Genomic DNA, 15,726 nt, shown 5'->3' with positions numbered 1-15,726 from the left:
AAGGAGGGAGGCCAGGATGAAAAGGCATGGATATTGTTGTTTGATGGTGCATCTAATGCATTAGGGCATGGAATAGGGGCAGTGCTTATCTCTTCGGAAAGTCAATACATACCAATGACAACAAGACTATGCTTTAATTGCACAAATAATATCGCAGAATATGAGGCATGTGCCATGGGAATTCGAGCAGCAATTGAATCAAAAGCAAAAGTTTTGAAGGTGTATGGCGATTCAGCTTTGGTTATCCATCAGTTGAAAGGAGAATGGGAGACCCGAGACCAGAAGTTAATCCCTTATCAAGCTTACATCAAGGGGTTGATAGAGTATTTTGATTTTATAACATTCCAACACATTCCTCGGGAAGATAACCAATTAGCTGATGCTTTAGCTACCTTATCATCAATGTTTGAGATTGTTCCAGACAGAGAGCTACACATGATCAAAATGGAGAGTTATGAGGACCCGGTGTATTGTCATTTCATCGAGGAAGAGTCAGATGGTAAACCTTGGTATTTTGATATCAAACATTATCTTGAAACTCGAGAATATCCTGAAAGGGCAGTCGAGAATGATAAGAGAGCTTTAAGAAGATTGGCTGCTAGTTTCATTTTAAATGGGGATGTCTTATACAAAAGAAATCACGATATGGTTCTCCTCAGATGTGTGGATGCAAAAGAAGCCGAAGTGATATTGAAAGATATTCATGAAGGTACTTTTGGCACACATATGAATGGACATTCAATGGCCAGAAAGATTTTAAGGGCTGGTTATTTTTGGTTAACCATGGAAAATGATTGTTGCAGGCATGTGAGGAAGTGTGAGAAATGCCAAGTATATGCTGGCAATATTAACATTGCACCCACAACCCTAAATGTTTTGACATCACCATGGCCTTTTTCAATGTGGGGAATAGATGTTATTGGAGCCATAGAACCAAAAGCATCAAATGGACATCGCTTCATTTTAGTTGCAATTGATTACTACACCAAATGGGTAGAGGCGGCCTCTTATGCCAGTGTGACTAGAAAAGTAGTGACGAATTTCATAAGAAGAGAGTTGATTTGCAGATATGGTTTGCCTAACAAGATCATCACTGATAATGCTACCAACCTAAATAATCAAATGATGGCGGAATTGTGTACAGAATTTAAGATTCAACACCATAATTCTTCTCCTTACCGTCCGAAGATGAATGGGGCAGTTGAGGATGCTAATAAAAATATAAAGAAGATTATACAAAAGATGGTGGTCACGTATAAGGATTGGCAAGAGATGCTTCCTTTTGCTTTGCATGGATATCGCACGTCAGTACGTACTTCGACCGGGGCAACACTCTTCTCTCTAGTATATGGAATGGAAGCAGTACTCCCTTTTGAAGTAGAGATCCCATCCTTGCGAGTGTTGATGGAAACCCAATTAGAAGAAGCAGAATGGGTTCAGGCCAGACTTGACCAGCTTAACCTCATTGAGGAAAAAAGGTTAACTGCGGTGTGTCATGGACAATTATACCAAAGAAGAATGAAGAAAGCGTTTGACAAAAAGGTGCGTCCTAGAGAGTTCCATGAAGGCGATCTAGTTTTGAAAAAATCTTACCTATACAAAGGGACCATAGAGGCAAATGGACTCCAAATTATGAAGGCCCGTATGTGGTGAAGAAAGCATTCTCTGGTGGGGCACTAATTCTCACAAGGATGGACGGGGAGGAGTTACCATTGCCAGTCAACTCTGATGCGGTTAAAAAATTCTATGCATGATGATTCCATAATAAGGGATGCAACTAAGGATATCGACTTTATTTTCAAGTTTTTGTATTTCGTTTTATTTGATAAAAAATATATATCATTTCATAAATGTGTTGAAAAAGTGTCACATTGAGCTGATAATTAAAAATAATAAAATATTGGTAGAAAGGGTACATTCATGATGAATTCACTAAATGCAAAGAAAAAGGAAAAGAAAAGGAAAGGAAGGAAAAATAAGAGTTTTATGCATGCATTCATGCACCCTCATCACATCATACCATCAAGACTTTAAGAGCCCATAGGGGTAGGTTTTTCAAAAGGCATTCATGTTGTGTTTGTCTATGCTTAAATCAATATGCAGGTTTTTCTTTGGATGTAGACCCTCTCCTCGGGATTGGTTTAATATTTTCAAAAAGAAATTATATTTGCAAAAAGTATACGCTTTTGGGATCGGGGCCCTCTACGTGGTAATGGTCGCCGAATCCTTTGGATGTAGATCTTCTCCTCGGGATTGGTCTAGATCGTTCTCAAAAAGAATTCAGCTCTGCAAAAAGTATATGTTTTTGGGATCGGGGCCCTTTACGTGGTAATGGTCGCCGAATCCTTTAGATGTAGACCCTCTCCTCGGGATTAGTCTAATCTTTCTCAAAAAAGTTTTAGTTTACAAAGAGTTTATGTTTTTGGATCGAGGCCCTCTACGTGGTAATGGTCTCCGAATCCTTTAGATGTAGACCCTCTCCTTGGGATTGGTCTAATCTTTTTCAAAAAGTTTTAGTATACAAAGAGTTTATGCTTTTGGATCGAGGCCCTCTACGTGGTATTGGTCTCCGAATCCTTTAGATGTAGACCCTTTCCTTGGGATTGGTCTAATCTTTTTCAAAAAGAAATTATATTTGCAAAGAGTATATGTTTTTGGATCGAGGCCCTCTACATGGTAATGGTCGCCGAATCCTTTAGATGTAGACCCTCTCCTCGGGATTGGTCTAATCTTTTCAAAAAGAAATCATATTTGCAAAGAGTATATGTTTTTGGATCGAGGCCCTCTACATGGCAATGGTCGCCGAATCCTTTAGATGTAGACCCTCTCCTAGGGATTGGTCTAATCTTTTCAAAAAGAATTTATATTGGCAAAAAGTATATGTTTTGGTATCGGACCCTCTACGTGGTAATGGTCGCCAAATCCTTTAGATATAGACCCTCTCCTCGGGATTGGTCTAATCTTTCTCAAAAGGTTTTAGTTTACAAAAAGTTTTTGACTTTCTGGATTAAGGCCCTCTACGTGGTAATGGTCATTGAATCCTTTGGAATTGTGGTTGTCGGTTTGTGACCTTTGATTTCATGTTTCGCCTTTGTTTCTTTTGAAACCGGACAAAATTAGTGTCTTTATCTTTACTTATATTTCTTTGAGAATATGAAAATGTAAAATTCTCATATTATCAAGCAAAATCTAAGTAAAGAGGGGCAGCTGTCAACACCCAATTTCGTCCGGCTAAATAAATAATAGAATAAATAATAATAATTTGTTTTTTTCGAAAAAAAGGTATAAAAAAATAATAAAAAATAAATAAGTTTTCTCTTTGGTTTTTTTGCTTTGTCTAAATAATAATAATAACAGGATAATAATAATAACAATAAATAAATAAATAAAAGGAAAAACTTTGGTTTGATCTTGTGTGTATTTTCTTTTGATGCTTTGTTTCTATTTTAGCCCAAAATACTCTATACACCCATATCGTTTTTCTTGCAACTAATGGTAGCCCAAAATTTAGTTTTCGCACCCACATTCTATGCTTTGTTGTTTCTGCTCCAGATTAAGAAGTTAGTCTAATAATTAGAAACAGAATATGCTCTAATATTTAGAATTATTTACTCTGATTTTGTGCTCTGATTTTTATGACATCTCCTTTTCCAGATGAGGAAAATATTAATATGTTTCTCAAGAATATCTTGTAACTATAATTAATCTGTCCTGATCACGTTTGATTTTGTGCTCTGATTTTATGACACCTTTTTTTCCCAGATAGAGAAAGTAGTAATATAATTCAAAACAATATCTCTTTTACTAATTAAAATTAATTTTGCTGATCACGTTTGATTTTGTGCTCTTTTTTTTATATGATTTGATTCTCATTTTGTAATAATTTTAAGACTAGTTCTTGCCTTTTAAAACTCGTTGTAATTAAAGCAGACCTTTATTACGAGATTACATTAGATTTATAATGTTGTGTATATAAACCCATCAGAAAAAGAAGAAAGGAATTTTTTCTCTCTCAAAAATTTCTAGAGACCTCTCTCACCCTAAGCACACATTCTTTTTTAACCCCCGGACATAAAAAAACCCACTCACCTTCGATTGCCACCCCACGTGCTTCTTGGTATTCCAACGCAACTATTGTAAGTCCGATCTCCCATTCAGGTTCGCAAAATTTTTTTTTTCATTGTGTCATGCTGTATTTCTCGAGATGTTTTTTTTATCTTAGTTGAACTTGATGTTTTCACTATTTCTTTTGATATAAAAAAAACATTATTGTCATGCTTTTTGGGGTTCATTAGTTTTATAATTAAGGTTTTGTTGATTGCTTTGGGTTGTGAACATTGTTGCGTGAGTAAGTGAGAGATATCATGTTTTGACATTGTATGAATATGTTGTGCCATATTTTTTCATGTTAAGGGTTGTAAAAATTTTTCATATTAAAATAATATGTTTAATCCTAAAACGTTATTTCCTAATCTTTTATTTATCTATTTTTCTAATGTTTTCATAAATTGTGAATATGAAATAGTCAAATTTTGTTAGGTATCAATGTCTTATTTCGAAAGTTTTTTTAAAAGGAAGTAATAACAAATAAATCATTTAAATACCCTTTTAACTTTTAAAATGTATAAGTGCTCGTGTGACCGCTCGCGTCGACTTAGTACTTAATACCTTCGCTTTTCTATAAGATTGCTAAAAAAAATACAAAATTTTCAAATATTAAAAAAGAGTGATATCAACATCTTCGAACAAATTATTTTCAAAAAGTCTTTTCATAAAGAACTACGTGACCCTGATTCTCCATTATGAATGGAGATACGTAGGAGCAAGGAGTAATCCTTGTCGGGCCCAAAAAACAAAAAAAAATCTTTTTTGTTTCCTTAGTTTTTCTTTATCATCTTTGTCATCTTTTTTATTTATTTATTAATTTATTTTATTTCTTTTATTTCTTTTTTTAAAAATAAATATTTAAAGGAAACCACATCAATTTGTATTTTAATTAAAGGTACCGTCTTAGGATGGGCGTTGTAGGGTGCTAACACCTTCCCTACGCGTAATTAACTCCCGTACCCCCAATCTCTGTTTTCGTAGACCTTGCTCTTTTTTATGGTTTTCCATAGTTTCCTATAATAACTATGGTGGCGACTCCAAAATTCTTTTTTACAAATTTTATTTTTTGGTTCGTCATCCCGTCGCGATTTCGTTTGTGACAGAAACCTTGAACCAATTTAGTCTCTGAACTCTGTAAATGCGTGGATTTAGTCCTTTTAACCAAATTTTATTAAGTTTATTTGACGTTTCCAACACATTTCATTATAGTATTTTAGTTTGTTTACACCATTTAACACATGTTCACTTATGTTAGCTGATAAATGTGTTTGAAACGTAAAATAAACTTTAAAAAAATTGGTTTAAAGGATTAAATTCACGCATTTCTAAAGATAAGAGACTAAATTGATTCAAAGATTCCAAGAGGGAATAATTCCAATTTTCACTAAAAGTTGAAGGATCAAAAACATATTCAACCTTATTATTTAAAATATATCTATGATATAATTATTAGTCTACTAATTTTTTTATCATATTTTCCTTTTGATTAACTTGTTTAGGTTCAATCATAGAAAGGAATAGTTAAAACAACACACAATAAATGATGTTATTTTTGTTATATATGAATAATCAAAATATTCATATATAATGGTAACACGGGCCAATCCGATCTGCTTTGGTCCGACCCGTCCATGACTCGTCAAAAACGGGCTAGGCTGGGTTGACCCATCAAACAGAAACAGGCTAATAATGGTAACCCTTAGTATAGGACAAGTTAATAGGCCGATTTGACCTGTCACTTTTTTCTTTTAATTTGCTTTCAAGTTTGTTTATATATACATATAAATTAATATTAAAAATATATTTAATCATATAAAATATTTTGTAAAATTTTAATTGATTATTTAATGTTTTCAATTAGATAAATTAAAATAATTATTACATTTACATGTTATATTACTCTATCATAACTAATAATTGGAACTTAATTTGTAAGTGTGAATGATTTAAATTATAATACTATTATATATTTACACTTTTTAAAAAATATATAATTTTAAAAAATTAATCTTTTTATTGCGTTTTATTTTAACTTTTAATTTAAAAAAATGGGCCAATGGACTGGCTCATACTTTGGCCTATCAAATTAACGGGTTGGACAAGCCGGATCAGAACGGGCTGATGAGTTGAAATCTTTAACCCAGCCCGTTCCTTTTGACACGGGCTAACGGTCGAGCCTAACTTGTTTTGCCACCCTTAATTAGAGGGGAAGATGAAGTGGAATAAAAAGGGTGCGTCCAACAACAACCTATGCACATTTTTTTTTTTTTTTTAATTTAATTCACAAAATTAATTTTTGCCACATGGACAAAACATATGCAAGATGTGTAAACATTGCAGACGCTACAATGGCACGTCATTTTCCGTGTTAGAGAAAATTTAAGGATGTTGAGTGAGAGGACTATATCCATTTCTTTCTAATGTTAGGGGACTAAACAAAATTAATGTTTTGAGTAGGGATTAATTGTAATTTTTGGTCAAAGTTGATGGACGAAAACATATTTAACCCTAAAAAAAGTCAAATAGATACAATTAACACTAGTGCATTTAAGAGTTTTTACATCGTAATATATGCCTCGGTTCCTGCGCACCCGCTGCATATAAACACGCGGTGGCATTTTTGTAATTAAAGTCAACTTTTATGCCTCGGTTGCTATTCTAACCAAGGCATATAGCGTAAAAAATTTTGACAATTCCCGCTTTTCCAAAATTTGAAATTTTTTACATCCTTTTATGCCTCAATTCTTTTATAACCGAGGCAGTAGATGACTTATGCATCGGTCCTCCTGCTAACAAAGGCATATGAGCAAGCCAATATGCCTCGGTTTCGAATTAACCGAGGCAATATCGTTTCTTAGGGTTAAAAAAACCCAAATGTTTTCACACTGCAGCACCACACATTCTGCACTTCTTCTTCTTCTTCTCCGAGCGCCGCACACCTGGTCCACTCTTCCACTACGTGCCAGCCCTTTGTGCTGCCTGCACCGTCGCTGCACCGTCAAGGAGGTTTCCGGCGCCACCGCATCTTCTTCTTCTTCGACCAACCATCATCGCTGTTCCGTTGGGGCGTTCGTTCCGCCTGCATCGTTGTTCCGTTCAATCCGCCTGCACCGCCGCTGCACCGCACCGTCGAGGAGGTTGTTCCGATGCCGCTACCGCTAGCATTGCCTTTGTTTAATCCCGTTCCTTTGTATATTTAATTTTACGTTTTGGGTTGTTTTTGGATTCTCCTTGATTTAATTTTCTGCATTGTTTGTGTGCTCTTGTATTTTCAATCTTGAATTTAAGATTATTAAGATATATGGTAGAAATTGGATTTGTAATTTGATGGAGATTGAGTTTGTAAATAATTTTTTGTTTGTGTATTGTTTCTACGAATTATGCAGGTGTGGGTACTGTGAGAAATGAGTGTGTGTGTGTGTGTGTGTGTGTGTGTGTGTGTTGGGTTTTAGTGAGGTGTGAGTGTTGGGTCGTGGGTGCAGTGAGATGAGAGTGTGAGTGGTGCATTAAAGTGAGTGAAGTGAGGGTTTTGTGTGGGTTAGTGGGGTGTATGGTGCAGGTTCTGTGAGAGAGTGTGTGATTGTGAGAGAAGAAGAGTGTGTGATGGGTGGGTTATGTGAATGAGAAAAAGAGAGTGGTGCAATGAGGCCCTGGAAGAGAGAAGAGAAATAGTGTAGAAGTTAATAGTGTGTGTTTTATGAGTGAGGTGAGAGAGTGTTACGTAACAGAAAAAATGTGTGGGGTGTGGGTCCCATGTGTGTGAGAGAAAAGAAAGTGAGTGAGGTGTGGGTTTTATAACGATTTTTTTTAATAATTAATATGCCTCAGTTGAATTATAACCGAGGCAGTAAGGTTTCAAATATGCCTCGGGTTAATAACCGAGGCATAAAGTAATGTCTTTTTACCTCGGCAGTATATGCCTCGGGTATCCACCCGAAACCAAAAGTTAAAAATAACCGCTGTCGTTTTGCTTTCCTGCACTGGTGTAAGTACAAAATTGTTGCTTACATGTACTCATAGATGACAATTTTACACAAAATTGTACCCTAGCAATGCTCACAAGCGATGATTACAGTGAAGATCATCGTTGTCAACAACGAATTTTATATAGGTAAATAAAATTTGCTTTAAAAATATAATAATACAAAAACTAGGTAGTAGAGGTATAATTTTAGCCCACAACCCACGGGTCATCCTTGACCCCTCTAACATTTAAACCTCATTTTATCAACCCACTTAATGGGAGCATTTTTTTCAAAGTCCTTAGTAGAGTGGGGTTTACCCCCCTTTTCACTCAAAACTCTTTTTCTTTGCCAATCCTCACCGAAACTTTTTCTTCTCACCTAAGTTCAAGACTCATTCTTTAATGTTTTCCTCTAATGCCACCATGCATGCACACAAGGCCAACACTAGCACTGTCAAAATAGGTTGGAACCCGCGAACCAACCTGGCCCATCACGGGTTCAAGCCGGGTTGGGTTGAATTTTTTTTACAAATTTCAATATGGATTGATTTTTGACCTGGCCAAGGCCTGCTCAAGGGTAAAGTGAGTAAAGTGCTCGCTTTAGACCTCTAAAGAAAGAAGGCCTCAAAAATGATTTTTCTACTACTAATATTTTTCTATTAAATTAATTAGCATATTAAATTTAAGAAAAAAGGTCTCAAAATTTTTTTAGTACTAATATGCTCGTTAAATTAATTATAAAATTATGCTTAAGAGAAAAAAAAATCCTCAAAAAGAATATTTTAGTCTAATATAGCTATGTTAAATTGATTATAAGTTTATTTTTTAGAATAAAATTTAATTAAATTTTTATTAGTGTATGTTGACTTTTATTGATATGAAAAATGATATTTAATGAGTTAAAACCTTTTTTTGGTAAATTATAATTTGGTTTACGATGAAAAAAAGAATTAGTTATCTTTATATTCTTATAATCAATCTTGATTCTATTTTCTTCTTCTATCTCTTTGTAACTCCTCTTGCATCTCCTTGTTTTCTTCTATTCTATAGTCTTTATTTTTGGGTTTTGACATATTACAATCCTTGAATTTCATGTTGTCTGTGTGTACCAATTTGTTCATCCTCATTTATGATTAGTATGTTTTTTCTTTCTAATTGTGTTGCTGATGTTTTTATCTATTTGTTGGATTTCTATTAGAATTAGAAATGTGTTTATTTTGTCCAATTTTGTTTTTCGGTACTATAGATTTACGAGTTTCGAGAGTTTTTTTGCATATACCTTGATGAGGAAGTGGAAATTTTATACAAAAACTATTAATTATATTAAGATTTTGTTTTTTCTTTTTGTGGATAATAGATTAATTGGAGCATAATTTAAAGTTGGGTTTTCTGTAGAAACATAATTCAAGTCTAGGAAAAAAAGGACTTACTATCGAGTTGAGAAGAAAAATAATTTTTTTAATTATTTTTATTAATGATTAATATTAAAATAAACTTTGCAGGTTTGTGAAGTAGTTGAGCCTTGAGAGGGAGAAATAAATTTGAGACTTAAGACAACATAAGTCTACTATCGACTTTACTTTTCTAACAACCAAAATTAGTTTTTATTGTTTTAAATCGTTCATTTTAAATACTTATCTTTAGTAGTGTTTTATATATTTATATCTTTTTTATTTTATATAAAAATATATAAATATGCCAATTAAAAAATTTGAATCAAGCTATTCAAAAATCCAGAAGAAGAGGAGAATTAAGGCTTTAATTGTATCACAAAAAGGAACTATGAATTAGAAAATACAAGTGGGTACTTCCCGAATGAACAAGATAATAACAACATAGATATACTCGAAAAAAAAAATAAAGTAGGATAAATAGTTAGTGATGATGATAATTATGATTCTTAAACCCATGATAACGAAGAGGAGATTGAGAGACTATATGATCCAAGTAAATGGAAGTCATCCAGCCCACCTAGAACCCGGCTAACTCGGGTTGAACCCGTGGTGAGCCAAGTTAGCTCATCAACCCGCAAATAAAGGGTCACAAAGTGTTTTTTGTTAAGTTGGGCTTTGCATTTCGGTCAGGTTATGTTGATTTTTTAGCCAACACATAAATAATTTGTATTTTTGTGATTTTGGTTTGTATTTGGATTGTATTAAAGTTTATTTAGATTTTAATTATAATTAGAATTTAGTTTTGACAGAAAAAAATTGTATTTTTTTTAATTAAGTGAGCTTGTGAACTAACTCGTTTAACCCACCAATCCATGGTGGGTCGAGCCGGATTCGAATTTTTTTGGCTCGATAATAAGTGAGCCGGATTGGGTTAGCTCACTAAGTGATCAACCCATGGTGGGTTGAGCCGGACCAGGCCATGTTAACCATTTTGATAGCTCTAGCCAACACCATGAATCCAACTTTTGTCATCAATGAAACATATCTTTTTGTATGAATCCCTTATTCTTGGTGTAATGTCCCATTTGATGAGGTAAAATGGATCAAGCTTAGAGAAGCATGGAAGGTATGTGCATGGTGTACTATGTGTGAGGAACTTGAGTTTAGCTTATATAGATAGAAATAATGGGAGAATAAGTGAATTTTTTTATATAGCGTGCATTTGGCATTTTGGCAGTTGGAAGTTTAGGTTATATATAGAGTTAAATATGCTTTTGGTCTTTTAACTTCTAGTGAGAAACTTTGACCCAATTTAGTTCCCAACTTTAGAAATGTGAGGATTTATTCTTTTTAACCAAGTTTTGTTAAATTAATTTGATGTTTCAAATGTGTTTCATGATAGCATTTGTGTTGTTTACACTATTTGATACAATTTCGCTTCAATATTAGTTGAGAAACGTATTTGAAACATCGAATAATTTAAACAAATTTTGGTTAAAAGGACTAAATTCACGCATTTTTAAAAATAAATGACTAAATTGATCTAAAGTTTCGAAGATGACTTAATTTCAATTGGTCTAAATTTGTCAATTTGTTTTGTCCACGTAACATTGGACTTTTTTAAGTTTTTGAAACATTCTTTAATGAATTCAAGATCTAAGATAACATAAATTGATTTAATTAATTAAATTTTGTTTTCACTTTAAAAGATATTTGGAAGACGGAAAAGAGTGATTTTTTTTTGGATTGAATAGTTATGATGTGATTATTTTTATTAAGAAAAATTATGCAAAATATTATTGTAAAAATTAAATTGAAATTCATATAAATATTATTTAAAATTAATATGAATAAAGATATGAAATTAAAGTAGTCCAAAATATAAAAATATTAAATTAAAATTTTAAATTTTAATTTTAAATTAAGATTAAAAATTAATTTAAAAAATATTAATGAAAATTTTATACCATCTAACCTGTGTTTACGCTAGTATGTTTTAACGTCTTTAGATCTTGCTTTTCACACCACTACAAAATGGTCTCCATTCCTATGTCTCATATCTTATCGTTGAAAATAAAATTAATTTTCTATAATGAAGAGCAGTACCAAAACCGTTCTGGCAGGGGATGCTTGTACAAACAAACCATCACGTGTTTCATCTTCCCTCATCCATTATCACCTTCATCTATCATCACATTCTACACACACATGTTCACCATTACACCACCAGCGTTTTTTCTTTTTTCTTTTTTCTTTTTCACACAACTCTTCATTTAACACTACAGGGTTTTCTTCCATCATCATCCACCCACTCAAAAATCTCAACATCAATCCCCATAGTCACACGGTCTTTGCAAGGAAATTCCTCAACCCAAAGAGTAGATAACTACGAAAACGAAAAGTACTCACTCCGGTGGCGTTGTTGGGTCGTGCGACGTTCACGGCGTGGTCGCAGCGGCGATTCCAAGTCGCATGGTGGTGTTGACGGCAAGCATTTATATAGTAAACATCCAAAGCTCTAAAAATTTACCATTTATATATTAGGTTTGACATGTGGTTGATCTAGATTAGAGTATAATTGAGATTCCTTTTGAGATGATAAGGTAATATTATTTAAAATATATCTATGATATAATTATTAGTCTACTACTTTTTTAGCGTATTTTCCTTTTGATTAACTTGTTTAGGTTCACTCATAGAAACAACACACGATAAATGATGTTATATTTGTTATATATGAATAATCAAAATAAGTTAAGAAGAAGTGATCAAAATCAATTCAAATTAGTAGGTTGAGGAGCATGAAACTATACACCAAGATGATTAGACATTACTCATTTTAAAGGAACTAAAATTGATGGTGTTAAAGACTTGGACGACGATTATGGTTTTAGCTTGCAAGATTATGCTCTGGAAAGATTATTTGTTTAAGGCAAATTATTATTGGGTAAAAACGATAACAATTCTGTTTGAAAATAGTTACTGACTTGTGAGTTGATACAAACTAGGATGATAATAATTATTATAGTATTTTGGTCATTTTGAATTGAAGTCCAACTATTTGTTTCATGATATACTGATTTTGTGTGTACAGATGAATTTTATAGGATCTTAGGGTTTATGTTATGATATCTGGATTTAAATTCATATTTTTTCTTACTCGTTGCTTTGGGAATTATTATAATTGTATTGCGTCAACTTTTATTTTGTCATTAAATCCTGACTGCACTGGCTTGTATTGGATCATGAAAACAACAATGCTTATTAAGACAACACATTTATTTTTGACACAGACTGAACTTTTGAAATTCCGATATCCAGCGGCGAACATAACCCTTTGAAAATCATCAATGCTCTCAAATATATGTGGCCTTGGGAATAGTGTTGAGAAACACAGCTCTTGCAGCAAGGTCAGTTGAAAAGCGTCCAAATGCAGCAATGGTAGCAGTATTACTACCAAACTTCTCAATTCCCCGAGAAATCATGCATGTGTGACTTGCTTCCACCACTACTATCACATTTCCACCAATCAATGGGGAAATAGTTTCTGCAATCTGCTTGGTCACCCTTTCTTGAACCTGCAGCTTAATACCATAAAAATGCACTATTGACTGCAACAGGCTTTTCTCAATGGGATGAAACCCTTTGGAAACGAAGTATCCTATGTGAACAACACCATGAAATGGAAGCAAATGATGCTCACACTGTGACAGAAAAGGCAAGTTCAGCTCTGACTGTAGCTTTTCATCAAAACCTAACCCCTCATTAGTGTTCAAAGCACCATTTGTCCGAATCCCAAGCCAACAATTCAGCGCCCTCTCAATGCTATTACACTTGAAGTTCATCAGCCATTTGGTATACCTAGCAGGAGTCCCTTCTAATTCCTTCCTAGTTGGATCCTCGCCTAAAGACTTGAGAATTGAAGCTACTGCAGTGAGCATAGCAGGGTTCAGCTCTTCGTTCTCGGATGAGACTTTAGAAGACAAAGAAGGACACCAACATTGGTCGTCCATTGACCCCTTATCAAGAATTTTGTCCTTGTCAATGCCTCTAAAGTTAAGGAGGCCAAAAAAGTCAGCCCACAAGTTTGCATCTTTGTTTTCAAAAACACCGGAGCCTGAAGAAACCAGTATCCCCACCACTCCTTTGTGGTTTGAGCCAAGAGAGTTTGATTCCATGTCTGGAAAGGGAATGTGTTTGCATTGAAGCACAACAGCAACACCTGTGGGTTGAATTCCATCATGCAAAGCAGAACACACCTCATTTGCAAGTCTTTGAGGTTCTTGGAGACGTTTTGCAAACACATTGGTGACACGAGAGAGTTTGCTTAAACCGAGAACTCTTTGGGCAGAAGGGACATACCCCACATGGCACTTGAAATAGAATGGTAGCATGCAAGACTCACAGTAGGAGTAAAACTCAAGGTCCCTCACAATCACAACTCCACCTACTCCACCTGCATCACCAACGAATTCGGTATGGTCTAGACCAGCTTCAGGGAATAATGCACCTTCCACAATTTCCTTCACACTTTGAACATAACCTGGTATATATAATAAAACCCTTCTTATCATAATTTCTGCTAACATACTACAATTTATATTTCATAAAACAATTGTCAGAAATTATTTTTATATAATATCTCAGTAAAAGGTGAAATAAGAAAAGAATATAATAACCTCTGGTTCCTTCGAAAAGGGCCTTGGCAACACGAAGTGGCGTCTTTATGATGCCTTCCCTGTTGATATCTTCACCTAGAGCAGTCAAGAGGACTTTGACAGCATCTTCAATGGAAGATGTGTTGACCCTTCTCTCCAAACTCTCTTCATTACCATTCATGCTCACTCCCTTTCCAAGATCACCATCTTCGCCCAAATGCCCCATTGAAGTACCACACAACTATTAACTTTCAACCACACAAACACACTTTCTTTTGCTCATCTTTTGTTTTGTGATATGTTCCCTATTTATAATTAAAGGAAAGATGTGGGCTCACATATATTAATTAATTAAAGTAATGGTATCATTAATTACATTATTTATCAAATATAAAGAAAAATTTAAGCATATTAATGCAGTGTTTATTTAAATAGAAGCCACCTTCATAGAGCTTTGCTTAAAAGAAAAACAAAATTGTGGGCGCATCAAGTTTTTTTTTTTTCTTACAATGTAACATAAGCTGTTACCTTTATATCTTTTACTTTTATTTAATTATGTTTTAAATTTATTTTACATATGTATTTGTTTGGTGTTGCTTGATAATTTGTGTTTTTTATTGTGAAGGAATTGTTTCTTAGGCCATTTCATTGCAAGAGTTGTCGCACAATTTTAATTTACTTTTTTGTTAATTTCAGTGTGCTACATCATTTTTAAGACCTCCTAACCAATTTAAATCCAACACAAAAGTTTTATAAAATTCATACTTTGTTACCTTTTTATTTAGTTTCTGGCATAAATACTACGTTAATTAATATAATTGAATTTCTTTTGTTTAGGTTTTCAGGGAAAAAGCGGAAAAGAGAAATTACGTGCAACATTTTAAAATCTCATTTATGATTTGAAGTTTCAACGTAAATTTACATTGAACCTCTTATTGTCAAGTATAAAAGCTTTATAAAATTCATACTTCGATACCTTTTTATTTAGTTTCTGGCATAAACAAATGTTTTTAACAAAGAAAAATACTTTTTTATTCTTATAATCCAAGGTCTTAAATTTATACCATATCAACATGTTTTAATGGGAAGGTCTTATATAAGATTCAAGATATTAAACTTACTTGAGTATGATCCTTGCAATGAAAATGTTCTTACACAATAAACTTTTTTCTTAAGTTGAAGAAAATAAATGTGCGACATAGGATATCTTGGATGGTAGATTTCTTCCAGATTTGAACCAATAAAGTCAATGCTCTAATTCGATTATTTAGGGTAAATAATCAATTCAAAACAAAAATTACTAATATATTTCGTTTTAGTACAATAAGAGTAAGAAATGCATTTTTAATACAAAAACTTACTTTTGTTCTTTTTTTTGTTTGAATTAACAGTTAAGGTAATTGAACAAAACATTCTGGGCTTTATTTTTTGTTTATATAAATTTAAGATCTTTGTCCTTACTCCAATGATAATTATATATTAATATTTTTTCCTTAACAAATACATGTGACAATTATTAAAAACTTATGATGCATAGACATAAGATATGATACGTATATCGAATATAATATGTATATCGAATATAATATGTGTATGATATGTC

The 15,726-nt window shown here is 33.3% G+C and overlaps 1 protein-coding gene and 1 long non-coding RNA gene across 2 annotated transcripts; one reads left to right on the top strand and one right to left on the bottom strand.

Annotated features, from left to right (window-relative positions):
• The first annotated feature begins 11,568 nt into the window (after window positions 1-11,568).
• LOC146882055 (uncharacterized) lies at window positions 11,569-14,041 on the top strand. Its single transcript, XR_014985206.1, has 2 exons — window positions 11,569-11,967; window positions 12,759-14,041. It is a non-coding gene; the product is annotated as an uncharacterized LOC146882055 (long non-coding RNA).
• LOC114167586 (GTP cyclohydrolase 1-like) lies at window positions 12,822-14,386 on the bottom strand. Its single transcript, XM_028052688.2, has 2 exons — window positions 14,145-14,386; window positions 12,822-14,008 (listed from the first exon to the last, which is right to left on the bottom strand). Exons 1-2 carry the CDS (start codon window positions 14,347-14,349, stop codon window positions 12,822-12,824), a joined length of 1,392 nt encoding a protein of 463 aa, XP_027908489.2. The 5' UTR covers window positions 14,350-14,386.
• Window positions 14,387-15,726: the final 1,340 nt, after the last annotated feature.

The sequence above is a fragment of the Vigna unguiculata genome, chromosome 10 (assembly GCF_037176805.1).
Source record: "Vigna unguiculata cultivar grain cowpea cultivar isolate G323 ecotype 2 chromosome 10, ASM3717680v1, whole genome shotgun sequence".
NCBI classification, from domain to species: Eukaryota; Viridiplantae; Streptophyta; class Magnoliopsida; order Fabales; family Fabaceae; genus Vigna; species Vigna unguiculata.
This window is presented reverse-complemented; position numbering and strand designations above follow the sequence as displayed.